Source organism: Dermochelys coriacea, chromosome 4 (genome assembly GCF_009764565.3).
Source record: "Dermochelys coriacea isolate rDerCor1 chromosome 4, rDerCor1.pri.v4, whole genome shotgun sequence".
NCBI lineage: Eukaryota > Metazoa > Chordata > Testudines > Dermochelyidae > Dermochelys > Dermochelys coriacea.
The window spans coordinates 123,783,807-123,798,077 of record NC_050071.1 but is presented as its reverse complement, the minus strand read 5'-3'; the positions used below and the strand labels follow the sequence as shown (position 1 = coordinate 123,798,077).

General features: G+C 45.0%; 2 protein-coding genes across 2 annotated transcripts; one reads left to right on the top strand and one right to left on the bottom strand.

Annotated features, from left to right (window-relative positions):
• Positions 1-330: 330 nt before the first annotated feature.
• LOC119855094 lies at positions 331-9,254 on the bottom strand. The gene is made up of 2 exons (XM_038400540.1): positions 8,543-9,254; positions 331-1,008 (listed from the first exon to the last, which is right to left on the bottom strand). Exons 1-2 carry the CDS (start codon positions 9,252-9,254, stop codon positions 953-955), a joined length of 768 nt encoding a protein of 255 aa, XP_038256468.1. The 3' UTR covers positions 331-952.
• On the top strand, positions 9,071-13,687 carry ADRA2C (adrenoceptor alpha 2C). The gene has a single exon (XM_043512504.1). The coding sequence runs from the start codon at positions 9,497-9,499 to the stop codon at positions 10,805-10,807; it is 1,311 nt and encodes a 436-aa protein (XP_043368439.1). The 5' UTR covers positions 9,071-9,496; the 3' UTR covers positions 10,808-13,687.
• The last annotated feature ends 584 nt before the right edge of the window (positions 13,688-14,271 follow it).

The window sequence follows — 14,271 nt, the reverse complement described above, 5'->3', positions numbered from 1 at the left end:
CTACCTGAAAGGGGGTTTCAAAGAGGATGGCTCTAGACTGTTCTCAATGGTAGCAGATGACAGAACGAGGAGTAATGGTCTCAAGTTGCAATGGGGGAGGTTTAGATTGGATATTAGGAAAAACTTTTTCACTAAGAGGGTGGTGAAACACTGGAATACGTTACCTAGGGAGGTGGTAGAATCTCCTTCCTTAGAGGTTTTTAAGGTCAGGCTTGACAAAGCCCTAGCTGGGATGATTTAACTGGGACTTGGTCCTGCTTTGAGCAGGGGGTTGGACTAGATGACCTTCTGGGGTCCCTTCCAACCCTGATATTCTATGATTCTATGATTCACTCAGTCAGTGTTTCTGAAGTGGTGGATCGTGACTCCCAGGGTGGTTGTGTAAGGAAATAGAAGGGGAGTGAAATGGTTGCAAATTATCATAATAAAATTTTCAACTGAAAGCAAAGAAATCTTGCTCCCTTGTTCCCATACACCCTTACTCTTCAAGGTCAAGTATTCTTTGTCAGTTTCTCCAAAAAAAAAAAAAAAAAACCACACACTTCAATTATATAGGTGTTTCAGTGTTGTCACTGCAAGGATATTGAAGCACCATTTCATGGAAACAAGAAGAAAGATAAGTCAAGAGCTAAAAGGCAACATGGTGGCAAAATAGACAGTCTTACTCATACTTAACAATGAACGCCTTAATATATGCCATTAATTCTAACAGCAATCTATTCAGAAACACATAAAAGGCAACCAGAAACATGGATCATTGGCATTTGAAAACAAACATTTCATCTTCTTTGAAAAGCTGGAAACCTCAAGCATAGTAAAGAATATATTTCTGCATCCCATTACAATATACATTTCCAATAGTCATTCAGTTTCTTCTTTCAAAATAAATTAGCAGTGCAGTGATATTAATATACGTTCTTCAGAAGGTTTTCAGTATGAGACACTCCACCAACTAATCCGTCTGAAATTTGGTTTGTTCTTGAAGTCCTCTACAAACATTTCTCACGTCTGAAAAAAGAGAAGATAACACAGTACGTGTATGCTTGACAGCATGCTCTTCATGAACAACCACATGTCCACTTTCATCTCTATATCATGTTACCTGCAAGAAGAACTCATGGAATGGGCTGTTTGTTTTACACACACAGTAGCCCACATTTCATGGCAATTCCTTGTAAAGAACAATAATAGACACTGCTGTTGGAAAGCTCGGAGTAAAAGCCTCCTCCTTCTCATATCGCTAGTAATCTTTAAATCACCATCCCATTCCCATACTGCCTTCCAGCTACTGAGGCTATAACTAAAGTACAACCTGCTGCAGTTTCTGCTCTCCTTCTATTTGTAAATATGCACAAAGTTGTTCATGAAGATAGGTGCTTGGATGCATCTTTCAAAATAAGGCAAAAAATGTTCGACTCTAGTATTATTCTAAGGGGAGAGGCCATTTAAAAAACCTCAAATGTAGTTTGCTGCTATAAGGCTCAGTCACACCTGCTTGGCACTGACCCATGGCAGGATAGTGTGGCGCTCCACTACCTTAGTGAGACCTGCAGGTAGAATTCATCCTCATGGTGTCAGAATTCCTGCCAGAGATCTCCAGCTTGCAGGATGATTGCACCCTTCAGAGTGAGCAGCACATACGTGCCCTGCCAGCTTTGCTGACTATTACAGAAGTAGGGTTGTGGTCCTGCCTCCTCCCTGCACCCACAGCCTGTTCTGAGGGAGGAGCCAGACGGGAGCAGTCCCTGTTCCAGAAGAGGGGGAAGGAGGGCTGCAGTTGTGCTCAGCTATTGTGCAGGAGCATGACAGGGGACTTCTTGTGCCCTTTTCTCCCTCCACCCCCTGCATTGAAGACTACTGGAGCAGTCAGACACAATATGGCCCTTAAGGTTAATAGGATATTTTGTTGTTGTTTGTTCTTCAAAGTACATCACATGCTACCTTAGCAAACTGTCTATGTCTGTTTGGAAGGATACATTGGGATTTATTCTCCTGCCACTTACTCCAGTGTAAATCAGGAGGAACTCCACTGAAGTCAATCAACTTAGACTGGTGTTAAATGGACGTAAGTGATTACATATATACCCAGGCCCATTATCTATACAGAAAGGCAGTATAAAATGAATTAATGCCTAGTGCTGGATATTATTGCATTTACATTTTTAAAACTATGCAAGTCTCATGACAGTGCAGAATAATCTGCCTGTAATTCATACAGAATCATAGAATATCAGGTTGGAAGGGACCTCAGGAGGTCATCTAGTCCAACTCGCTGCTCAATCCCCAATTTTTGCCCCAGATCCCTAAATGGCCCCCTCAAGAATTGAACTCACAACCCTGGGTTTAGCAGGACAATGCTTAAACTACTGAGCTATCATACGCTGCAATATAGACACATTCCTAATTTATATAAAATCCCACATTGTATTCAATGCACTTCAGCAAGTAGCTGCCCCAGAAGGATTGGCAAAATGATGCTGATCTTCAAGTTTTCAATAATTCGATTGTAGATTTGTTTTCTTTATGGGGCAGAATAAGCCATGTGGTAGAAGGAGACGAAATGGACTTGTTATGCTGGTTATAGCTAGGCTGAACAGCAGAGTGTGCACTGCAGGAGAGATGACAATCTGCTCAGGGCTTTTGCCCAAAAACCTTTGACTTAAATGAAAATAGACTTTGACTAAAATATCAGCCTGTGAGCGACTGCTCTTCTGGTGGTTGCTGACTGAGTTTGTCTTGATTATCTGTGTGAACAGAATTAAGCTGGCAAAGTCACCCAAAGTCACATGACCTATGGGGCTTAAATGCCAGGAAGCCAGGAAATAGTAAATGAACAAGGGCGAATGGTTTCAGGGAGTTTGTCAAAGAAATTGGTTATGACATTTCTTTACATTATTTTGACTGAAACACCACAAGTGCAACATTTCCCTGCTCTCTCCTTTAAAACCATAGCTCCCTCTCAGATTTCAATTGCGGGCACAATTTAATTATCTTTTTAAATTATTTTTTTCTTAGAGCCAGATTGGCTGACACTGATTGACGGATGTACAGAGAGGAAGGTCTCAAGGGGTCTCTTCTGCAAGGACTGGACATAACTGCAAGTTGTGCATTCCCATGGGAACAATGTCTAGCCAACAATGCTGCCAGCCACACACTCCAAAAAAGGTTTCAGAGTAGCAGCCGTGTTAGTCTGTATTCGCAAAAAGAAAAGCAGTACTTGTGGCACCTTAGAGACTAACAAATTTATTAGAGCATAAGCTTTCGTGAGCTACAGCTCACTTCATCGGATGCATTTGGTGGAAAAAACAGAGGAGAGATTTATATACACACACAGAGAACAAGAAACAATGGGTTTATCATACACACTGTAAGGAGAGTTTCAGAGTAGCAGCCGTGTTAGTCTGTATTCGCAAAAAGAAAAGGAGTACTTGTGGCACCTTAGAGACTAACAAATTTATTAGAGCATAAGCTTTCGTGAGCTACACCTCACTAAAGATAAGCCATCACCAGCAGCGGGGGGGGGGGGGGGGGGGGAAGGAGGAAAACCTTTCATGGTGACAAGCAAGGTAGGCTAATTCCAGCAGTTAACAAGAATATCAGAGGAACAGTGGGGGGTGGGGTGGGGGGGGAGAAATAACAGGGGGAAATAGTTTTACTTTGTGTAATGACTCATCCATTCCCAGTCTCTATTCAAGCCTAAAGTTAATTGTATCCAGTTTGCAAATTAATTCCAATTCAGCAGTCTCTCGTTGGAGTCTGTTTTTGAAGCTTTTTTGTTGAAGGATAGCCACTCTTAGGTCTGTAATCGAGTGACCAGAGAGACTGAAGTGTTCTCCAACTATTTCTCCATGTTATTTCTCCCCCCCCACCCCACCCCCCACTGTTCCTCTAATATTCTTGTTAACTGCTGAAATTAGCCTACCTTGCTTGTCACCATGAAAGGTTTTCCTCCTTTCCCCCCCCTGCTGCTGGTGATGGCTTATCTTAAGTGATCACTCTCCTTACAGTGTGTATGATAAACCCATTGTTTCTTGTTCTCTGTGTGTGTATATAAATCTCTCCTCTGTTTTTTCCACCAAATGAAATGATGGTTTTTCCTACCATCCAATGAAGTGAGCTGTAGCTCACGAAAGCTTATGCTCTAATAAATTTGTTAGTCTCTAAGGTGTCACAAGTACTGCTTTTCTTTTTACTCCAAAAAAGGTAGAGATGGTGAGAGAGGAAGGGTAGCCATATCTCCAGTCCCTCTGCACGGGCTAGGAGTAACAGTGGGTACACACATGACACAGTGCTTCCTAGAGCTCCTGCTGTGCTTTCACTGTGAACTAAATAGTCTTGCTTCAGAAGAGCCACTCTTCAGCACATTTAGTAGATGAAATGACTGGCTCTTTACTGTACAATTTTTGGTTTATGGCCAAAAAAATTTCTGGTTTTGGCAGCTGTTGCCTGAAATAATGGTGGTTTTAGTAGTTCTTAGCTGAAAAGTTCACTTTTTGACAAAACCTATGTTTTCTGTGGAATAAACCTCCATTTTCTGACCAACTGCAGATAAAACCAATGGGACTGATGGGAGAACTCTCTCCTGTCAGTTTACAGCTGCCCTGCTGTAAGCTCTCTAGAGTATTCAGAGCCTTAGATCAAAAACCTGGATCCATGAGAACAGGCAATTAAAATGGGAACCTTGAATCTTACTTGCAGCAGTGCCAATGGGACCCTTGATATAATCCCTAAGGGTCTGCATTTTTCAGAGGTGCTGGGCACCCAGTGCTTTTGCTGACCACCTATTTAGGGAGCATGCCTGTTTTGAAAATCAGGCCTTAAAGGCTCCTTCCTACTAGATACTGATTGCTCCTGTGAGGGGCTAGGGAGAGCAGAGGGGTAATCTGTTTTTCCATCCTGTGAACATTTTCAAGATGTCAAAAAAATTTCCCATCCTGAATGGGACAAAAAGTAAAAATCGTGAAAAAATTTGTGAAACAAAAATCTGGAAAAAAGATTGGCTCAGGTCAGTCTAAATACTTTGATAATTTCAAAGTGTTTTATTTCAATTTTGAACATTTTAATTATTTACTATAATTAGCTTTAAATTGAAAAAAAAAGTCATTTTCAACTGGAAAAAACAGAATTTTCCATTTTGAAAATGCCCAAACAAAATGATTTGACAGTTCAAAACTTGTTTCAAAAGGCAAAAAAATTGTCAAAACCAGCTCATACCTGCAAACAATTTTGGTTACATGAATCAGCATTTTCTGACAAAAAAGCAGTTCGCTGGAAAAGTCCTAACCAGCTTTAGTGCTGAACACCTTCCATTCCATCTGAAACCTGAGTGTTGCACTATGGTAAGCACATTGGTAAGTTACACACTCTGCGTGAGTGTTCAGTACCTTCCAGGACTGAACCATAAATAGGTATGGCCCTAATTCAGCACGGCGCTTAAGCACATGCTTAAAATTAAGCACGAGTAGTTCTTACTGAAGTCAACAAGACTACTCAATGCGATTAGAATTAAGCATATGCTTAAGTACTTTGGTGAAGCAGGGGCCAAGTTCTCTATAATGTCGTATTTGTTGTGTTTTCTTGTCTAGTTTTGTTCTCTTAGATGTGTTTTCATTCTCTTCAGATCAAATGAAAGAAACAAATTGGCTTCAAGCTGTTTTATAATCCTCTCAACATTTCTTGGCTTGATGGTCCCAAAATATGATGAAGTTATACTTTAAGCATGAATCAGTGATTTTACTTTTCATTCATTTTATGATAACTTTCAGTTTTTGTATTTTTTTGCCAGGTTTTTAAGTGGGCAGCGAGCATTCACATAGTACTTTGAGTTAAAAAAATGAACCAACAATACACTCTGTTTTAGGTACTTATATATTCCCATTACCATAGTAGCTGAGTCCTTCAAATCTTTACTGCATTTATCCTCATAATACTCTTGTAAGGCAACGAAGTACTATTACCTCCATTTTACAGATAGTCTCTTTGTGCCTGGGTTCCTAAGTGACTTGTCCCAGGGCACACAAGAAGTTGGTGCTAGAGCAGGCAATTAAACCCAGGTCTCCTGAGTGCTAGACTAGTCCCCCAACCACCAGACCATCCTTTCTTAGACTTCAGTATATCTCTGTAGCTATCAAAGATTTCAAACAGGACCCAAACAGATTGGGGGGGGGGAATAGCAAACAAAGTCAACAGCATATGGTAGTATCTTTACCAGTTGTTTGCAAGGTCTCCATACATGAGTAGGTTTGTACTGTTTATTGAACTTATTCAGCACGTATGTATTCATCAAATTCTAAACCAAATGGTTCAAATCCAGCTTGCTTGCCTTATTTATATAATTAGTCCCCAGAAGTCAGCAAGACTACCTTTTGGAGCAGGGTGAGAAGGATTTGAAGATTTGGGGTGGGTTGATACGGCTCTGAGGATTTGACACTAATTGGTACCTTTGAGATTTGGCTTTGAAGAGCACGGCCAAGGACTGACTCTTGGGTGGAGTTACTGAAATACCTGCTTGGTCCTAGAATGGCTCCTTCCAGGTAACAATTGAGGCATATTGGTTTAGCACTGGGGAATCCGGCACTACTGATACTGCATTTCTTTGGTGGATGTCATGCACCACTGCCATCAACCCAGGTTTTTTCACAATCTTGAAGTGTATTTTTCAGAAGAGGAAATATCAGAACCCAATGTCCTACACATAGACAAAAATTACTAAAAAGGCCCAGAGCAAGATCCTGGCCCTGGTCCAGTGGCATTTAATTGGCTATCCCCAGCTGGAAGAATATCCCTTTTGAGCTGTGTACACCTGGGTGTAATTAGAGTAGTCTAAAGGCTACTCTAACTTGCACTAGAGAATGGACCATTCCATAGCTTGATCCAGGAGACACAAAGATGGGCAAGTCATCTTTGCCCTCATCACAACACTGGTCCTGTGCCAAAGTCAGCTGGGTCAGACCAAAAAAATCTGATCACAGCATTTAAATTTTGAGTATGAGAAGAAATGAAAAAAAATCAAGAAAATTTCCCTAAATTGACATTTACTTTTTCCTGCCTCAGCATGTGGGGTTAGACTGGATGACCCCTTTTGGTCCCTGCCAGCCCTACATTACTATGCTTTAGAAGCCTTAAATATGTAAAAAGCCGCCATTGTGAAAACATTTGTTTAAAAGATATTCAGCTTTTCCCTAATTTTCACAAGGCAGAGATTGTTATGAAGCATACATTTGTTTTGCATTTTTTAAAGTTGTAATATGGAAAATGGGGATGTTATTAGCACTTAATCAAGCAATAGCCTGTCTGATCATTGTTGACTCAATCCTTTATAAAGTAACTAAGCTATGGAAAATAAAAGCCACTCCTGTTAGCATCAAACGTATCCTTACTGTTTACATTATTCCAGTGTGCCTTTGGTGCTCATGAGCGTGAAGGATTATTAAACAGGCTACAAGGGGCAAGCATAGTTCTTGCTAGTAATACACAAACATCTCCATACAGCTCTGTCAACACAAGCTCAATCTTAAAGGCCATATGTCGCTCTGAATTCAGAGCCCCCGCTGACACTAACGGGAGTGGTCACTGAATTCCAAGGCCAGCTCACCTGAAATCAATGGGACTGTGTGAGCAAAATTATGTTATTATTATTAAAGCACTGGCAAATTCACTGCTTCACTAAAGCACACAGCAATTTCAAATTACTAAAGCACTAGTTTTCAGCACTGAGAGAGAGAGAGACACTGCCCCAAGAACTTGTAATGGAAGACAGACTCAGAGAAGACTGGATGTTCAGAAGAGGAAGTAACATATTTGTTGCTGTTGCGCTTATGTTATTAGCTCACATCTTCCAGACAGGTGCAAAGGTCTGGGGTCTGAGAGAAGAAAACAGCTCAACGTGCCCTGTTATAGCCTTTGGCTGGTCACAAGAAATGAACACAAGGGAACATCACATTCTGAACCTGGTTCCCAGATACCAGAAATTAATAATAGTCTCCTGTGCCACTGAGTTCTTCCAGAGAACAAGACTTATTTCCTAAACTTAAAAAGCCCCTTTCAGCTCATTAAGCACCCTGCTCCCATCAAAATCAGCTGGAGTTTTGCCTTAAATAGGAAGACCAGGCTCTGGAAGAGTATTACCCTTAATTCCACCTCTAAAAGGTGCACCTCAGAATCCGATCTATTTATTTCAAGCTGATCTGCAGCTCTCAACGCAAACACCGTGCATTGTTAAAGATCGGTTATAAACCACCTTTCCCATCCATTCCAGCTAGAGTGCAGAGGGAGAGGCAGACTGTGTTGGGTTGGTTTTTTGGGGGGGGGGGGGGGAGCAGCATGCTAGATTTACAAGGCTTAAAACGACATCCCGAGAAACAGAAACCAAGAAATTCAACCCCCCCCCCCCCTGCAAAGTCCTGCACACTGCCAGCGCCTTTTACTCACGGAACACACCGCGGGGAGAGAAAACGCCGCTGCGTCCGCTTCACCTCCCTCTACCCCGAGCTGCCGTGGCATGGGCATTGCCAGAGCGGCCTCTAGAGGGCGCAGCATTTACCTGCCGCTTCAGCCGGCGGCGTGCGAGGCGCGCTCAGCCCCGCCGAGTGAGTGCGGTGAGCCGGAGCAGAGCAGCGAGGGCGGGCGGGCGCGTGGAAAGGGCGCCGGGAGCCGCCTGCCCGCCGCGCGGCGGATGGGACGGACTCCAGCCACAGCATCCCCTGCACGGCGGGGCGCCGCGGGGCTGCAGAGTGAGGCGGAAGTATTGGGGCGGGGAGGGAACCCAAGCCAAGGCGGGTCCGCGCGCGACGGCGATGGAGCGGCCGCCGGCTCGCAGCCGCCGCCTGTCGCCCTCTGCCCCGGCTGCCGCGCCCGGGAGGGACGAGGCAGCAGAGGAGGGCGCGCGGCCCGCCGGCTTCGGGGCTGGGACGGAGCATGCTCAGATCGCCCGGGCAGGCAGCTGGTGGGGAGCCGCGTGGGAGATTGCAGCGGCGGCTTCGCGCCGAGCTCGCTCCGGCGCGGGGCGAACGGAGGCGGGGCCGCCGAAGGGGATTATTGCCGCCGCCGCCGCCGCCGCCTGGGAGCTCTCCGCGCAAGGGGCACGCGCCACTCCGCGCTGCTGGTTCCCTCCTGACCCGGGAGAGCGGCGCGGGGGGGGGGGTAGCCTGCACCCCTGGGCGCCTCCTGACCTCCGCTGCCCGCCCCGGCGGGATTACAGGAGCAGGGGGGAAGGCAGAGCCCGCCCGGTGCCGGCAGTTCCTGGGCTCGGCCATGTGCCTGGGTACTTAGCAAGAAGGAAAGCCTGCAACCGCGGGAGGGGACAGGATATTTTGTTGGGGGCGGAGGGGGAGCCCCACTCTCCAGCTGGCTGCGTGACAGAAGGAAGCAGCCTCCTCTTCCCCCCCCCCCCCCCGTGGGGATGAAGGCACCGACTTGGAGAGGCAGCCCCAGTGGCTTGGTCTCCGGGGCTGGGAGATTGGCCCCCACGGCTGTATAGGACCTTCCCACTCCCACCATGGATCTGCTGGCGCTGATGAACATCAGCGTTGGCGCCCCCAATGGGTCCCTTGCCTTCCCCTCCTCTTCCTCCTCGCCCCTGCAGCAGCCTCCCTCCCACTACTCCCCTGGGGCTGTGGCCAGTTTGGCAGCCGTGGTGGGTTTCCTGATCGTCTTCACCATCGTGGGCAACGTGCTGGTGGTGATCGCCGTGCTGACCAGCAAGGCGCTGCGAGCCCCGCAGAACCTCTTCCTGGTGTCCTTGGCCAGCGCGGACATCCTGGTGGCCACCTTGGTCATGCCTTTCTCCTTGGCCAACGAGATCATGGACTACTGGTACTTCGGCAAAGCGTGGTGCAACATTTACCTGGCGCTGGATGTGCTGTTCTGCACATCCTCCATTGTGCACCTGTGCGCCATCAGCCTGGACAGGTATTGGTCTGTCACCCAGGCAGTGGAGTACAACCTCAAACGGACTCCACGGAGGATCAAGGGGATCATCCTCACTGTCTGGCTCATCTCAGCCGTTATCTCCTTCCCCCCCTTGATCTCAGTGTACCGAGACCCCGAGGGGGACCTCTTCCCCCTGTGCAAACTCAATGACGAAACCTGGTACATCCTCTCTTCCTGCATTGGCTCCTTCTTCGCCCCCTGCCTGATCATGGTGCTGGTTTATGTCCGCATCTACCGGGTGGCCAAGCGGAGGACCAGGACCCTTTCTGAGAAGCGCACGGTGCCCGAGGGCTCGTCCCTGTCTGAGAATGGGCTGAGCCGGGCCCCTCGGGGCTGCACGTCACTGAGGATGCAGCCAGGGGAGAATGGACATTACTCGGTGCACCAGTGGCGCAAAGCCTCAGAGCTGGAGGACATTGAGCTGGAGGAGAGTAGCACCTCAGAGAGCAGGCGGAGACAGAGCCGGGATGAGCACCCCCGCAAAAGCAGTAAGAGCCGGTCCTCCTCATACTCCTACTCCTCCAAGCGCTCCAGCAATCGCTCCAGGGATCTCTTCTCCTCTCACCGCCGCAGGAAGCGCAGCAGCGTCTGCCGTAAGAAGGTCATCCAGGCCCGGGAGAAACGCTTCACTTTTGTGCTGGCTGTGGTCATGGGAGTCTTTGTGGTGTGCTGGTTCCCCTTCTTCTTCAGCTACAGCCTATATGGCATCTGCCGGAAGGCATGTGAGGTTCCCGAGACTCTCTTCAAGTTCTTCTTCTGGATCGGGTACTGCAATAGTTCCCTCAACCCGGTCATCTACACAATCTTCAACCAGGACTTCCGCAGGTCTTTCAAACACATCCTCTTCAAGAAGAGGAAGAAGAATTTTCTGCACTGAGCTGGAGTGGAGGGGAAGGGTCTGCACTGAGCTGGAGTGGAGTGGAGAGGAGAGGGGCCTGAGTGCTGGAGTAGAGTAGTGAAGAAATGGGGGATGTGAGTAGGTGCGAGTTCACTGACCTTGGAGTGAAGTGGGGGTGGGGGAACCAATGTTTGAGTAAAGAGGGATAAATGACGGTGGGGAGGAGAGATGAATTTGCATTTTGTCCTAGGAGGGGAACCATAAAGAAGAGGGTGGGACATTATGTTTCAGGCATGATGACCACTGTAAAGGTCTCTGAGGTCTAGAATCCAATCAAAGATGGGGAGAGGGAGGGATGGGTTGGTGGTGGAGTGGGAGATTTATTAGCAGGTGTTTATTAGCAATTAGAGAAGCTGGGACTTGTGCTGGACTCATCCCAGGAAGAAACCAGGTTTTACTGGTGAGGTGGGGGACAAGTGAGAAAGATGATGCCAGGTAATAGCCACTGACAGTCTTTGATAGTCTGAAAGGATTTAAGTGTTTGCCAAAAAAAAAAAAATTCTAAAGAACAATCCAAACTCTTTTCTAAATAAACCTTTGTACTCTAAACCCTTCTCAATTGTGGTTTTACATGGGGCTTATGTGAAAACAGATACTTGGGGCTTTCTGCCCTCTAGTGGCCCTTGCATATACTCCTGAGTTTGTCTTCCTCTCTCCCTCAATACCCCTCAAAGGGGCTAGTCTCAGGGGCTGAGTTTGGGTTCTGGTCTCATTCTCACGTGTGCAGTTGACGGCACCCTGCTGTGCAGCTGTTCAAAGGAACAGCAATCCCGACACCACAGACTCTTTAAATCCTTCACATTTACAATCTTAGGGCAAATTAAACCCATTAGATTTACTTTTTAAAATGAGAAATAAACGCAGCAGATGGTAACTGAGATACAAGAACACATTTCTGATGGATGGATGGCTGTTCCAATCCTTGAAGATTAATCTCTCATTTTTCTATTTGCACTTATAGTTTGAGTCCAGATTTGTGTTTTGAGCAATGATTAAAACAAACACTCCCCCCTTCCCACCCCCCCGCAGGGATTTATGAAATCCCATAACCGCTGATGGGTGGGATGAGAAACAGGGTGGCATCTGTGCCTTCATCAACAGATTTTCAATTGCCTGCCAGACTCAGCCAACATTTAAAGAATCAAACAGTCCCTCTCCAACTGTACTGCTGCAAGGTGCGTCTGTCTGAGGGAGGAAATGCTCCTCTGTCTTACTATGCACATCATTCCCTCCATAGGTAGTAGGATTTGGCATCTTCCACATAAACCTTTCCCTAGTAAACAACTCCTTGAAATGGAAGGAGATCTAATCTAATACGGCAGGCACCTTGAAGCATCCAATTCAAATCTATAGCTTTGACTCATGAGATATCCACTTCCTTGGTGGCTGTTTTACAGGAAGGTGTCAACAGACCCTCTTCCCTTGGGATCCCTATGTCAGAAATGATAAACCAGTAACTTAGGCTGTTTTATCTGCTTTATATTATTACTGCTCAGTTCACTTAGACTAACCTTGGGCATAGATGCAGATCTTCAGTGTAGATTTAATAGACTGTTTCCCTTCAGGACTAACTCAAATGGCAGTTTTGCCTAAGTAAAGACTACAGCATGTGGCCCACTGAGTTTGAATGGTTCAGCTGAAAACCAAATTGGGACATTTTCAAATTCAGGCTCTTTAACCTATAGCCTTTTGGGGGAAATAAGGATTCAAGTGATGAAAAGATTCAAACTTGGTTTAAATGTTCACACTCTTGAAAGAAGAGACATTAAAACTTGTTTTGAAGGGCTGTCCCACCTTTGCAAACTAGGGATGGTTAGATGAAAGCAGTCGTCTTGATGCAGTGCATACACAAGGCTGCTAATATTAGAAAATAATGGAAGTGGCAGAGATGAGAAAAATATAAGCCATTTTCCCTTCTGTAAAATGGAGAATTCATTTTAAAATGGCATGAAGGGGAGGTGAGGCAAACTCAGGTAGTTTGAGGGCAGCATGAGATGGCAGTGTGGGACTAAAGTCAATAAACTATATAATTGTCAGAACAACCAAAGCAACACATGGTAAATATGCTACCTCGGAGATGCTGGAAAGCTTCATTAAAATATCCATTCTCACCACCAGAAAGGTTTGTATTTGTCACTGGGTGCTCAGGTTGGAGTGGCTTCTCGCTCTGCAGACACACATTTCACTGTTGCACTCCTAATTTTTAAATCAGATTGCGTGCCGTAAACAGTCATTTCCCTGTGTTTTTCTTTGTAAAAACAGATGGAGTCTGTGAAAGAGAAAAGATGATTGACAGTTAAATTTGAGTGGGGGTGAAGTATGGATGGAACAGAGGACATATGCCTTAAAAGTAATTTCTTTGGCATAAAATCATTTTAATTGCTTGGAACATGTAATAAATTGTGGCTTTATTTTCTGGGTTTTTGCTTTTACATAACTGAATAAGGAAAGATTTCTGCAGATGCTGACCATCTGATCTGTACAGCAATGCACTTGCAAGCAGGGCATTTCCCTGGGATTTTATTTTACCTTTATTTACAATTACTCATTTGACTGAACTCCCCCAAAGAATATTAATTTTTTTCTTTTGACTGATACATAGGCTAATATTCACCCTGACTGGCTTAAAGATGTACCGCATAAGTCCATTTGTAAGTATATTTTCCTACAAATCAGTCAATAAAGTGGATTTCTATGAAAGTTTTTTTAATGTAACTATTAAATATGTTTCAAATAATTACAATAGGAACCAATTTTTTTATGTACAGTACAGTAGTCTGTTATCACTTGTTATGATGATCAGCATGTGCCTGTTAACATATTGTGTGTTAATATTTCATAAAAAGTTTACAGCTTTACAATTCACCCTGTGGTTGTGCTTCTACTGTAAGGGGATTTGTGTCCTTTAGCTTTGCTTAGAGGAATCTTTGATCAAATCTGCTGAGCTGGTTAAAACGTTCCCACTCAGTTATTCAATAGGAATTAAATGTTCCTGTAAAGCCATAATGATTTTAACAACAAGCACCTGACTAGTGACTTATACTTGTTTATTTTCACTTTGCAGAAAAGTCCCCTCCAGTCTAGTGTGAGAAGTTTATATGATGTTTATAAAAAGTCTGTTTCCTGACCAGTGTAACTATTGCAGGATTGTAAGTTACCACCACAGATATCGAACAGACCTGGTTAGGATGAGAGCCCATCCAGTTCTCATTCAGGCATAACTCCTATTCACTTTGGAGGGAGTTATGCCTGAATGAGAACTGCAGAATCAACCTCCATTTGCTACAATGGGCTTTATGCACAGGTGGTTAGCAGCATCAGTTTCTTACATCAGTATCTAAAATAAGAATCTGTCCCCTAATTAATCTGTGTGATCTCTGTTTAGGATTTGATGCAAAGACCACTGAAGTTAATGCAATCTTTAAGGTTCAAGATCAAGACTG

Bases quoted from the DNA above. Each gene is read 5' to 3' on its own strand.
- ADRA2C (XM_043512504.1), top strand. From the start codon at position 9,497: ATGGATCTGCTGGCGCTGATGAACATCAGCGTTGGCGCCCCCAATGGG.
- LOC119855094 (XM_038400540.1), bottom strand. From the start codon at position 9,254: ATGGCCGAGCCCAGGAACTGCCGGCACCGGGCGGGCTCTGCCTTCCCC. The intron at 1,009-8,542 runs GTAAATGCTGCG...CTCTTTTTTCAG, and splicing joins GCCGCCGGCTGAAGCGGCAG to ACGTGAGAAATGTTTGTAGA.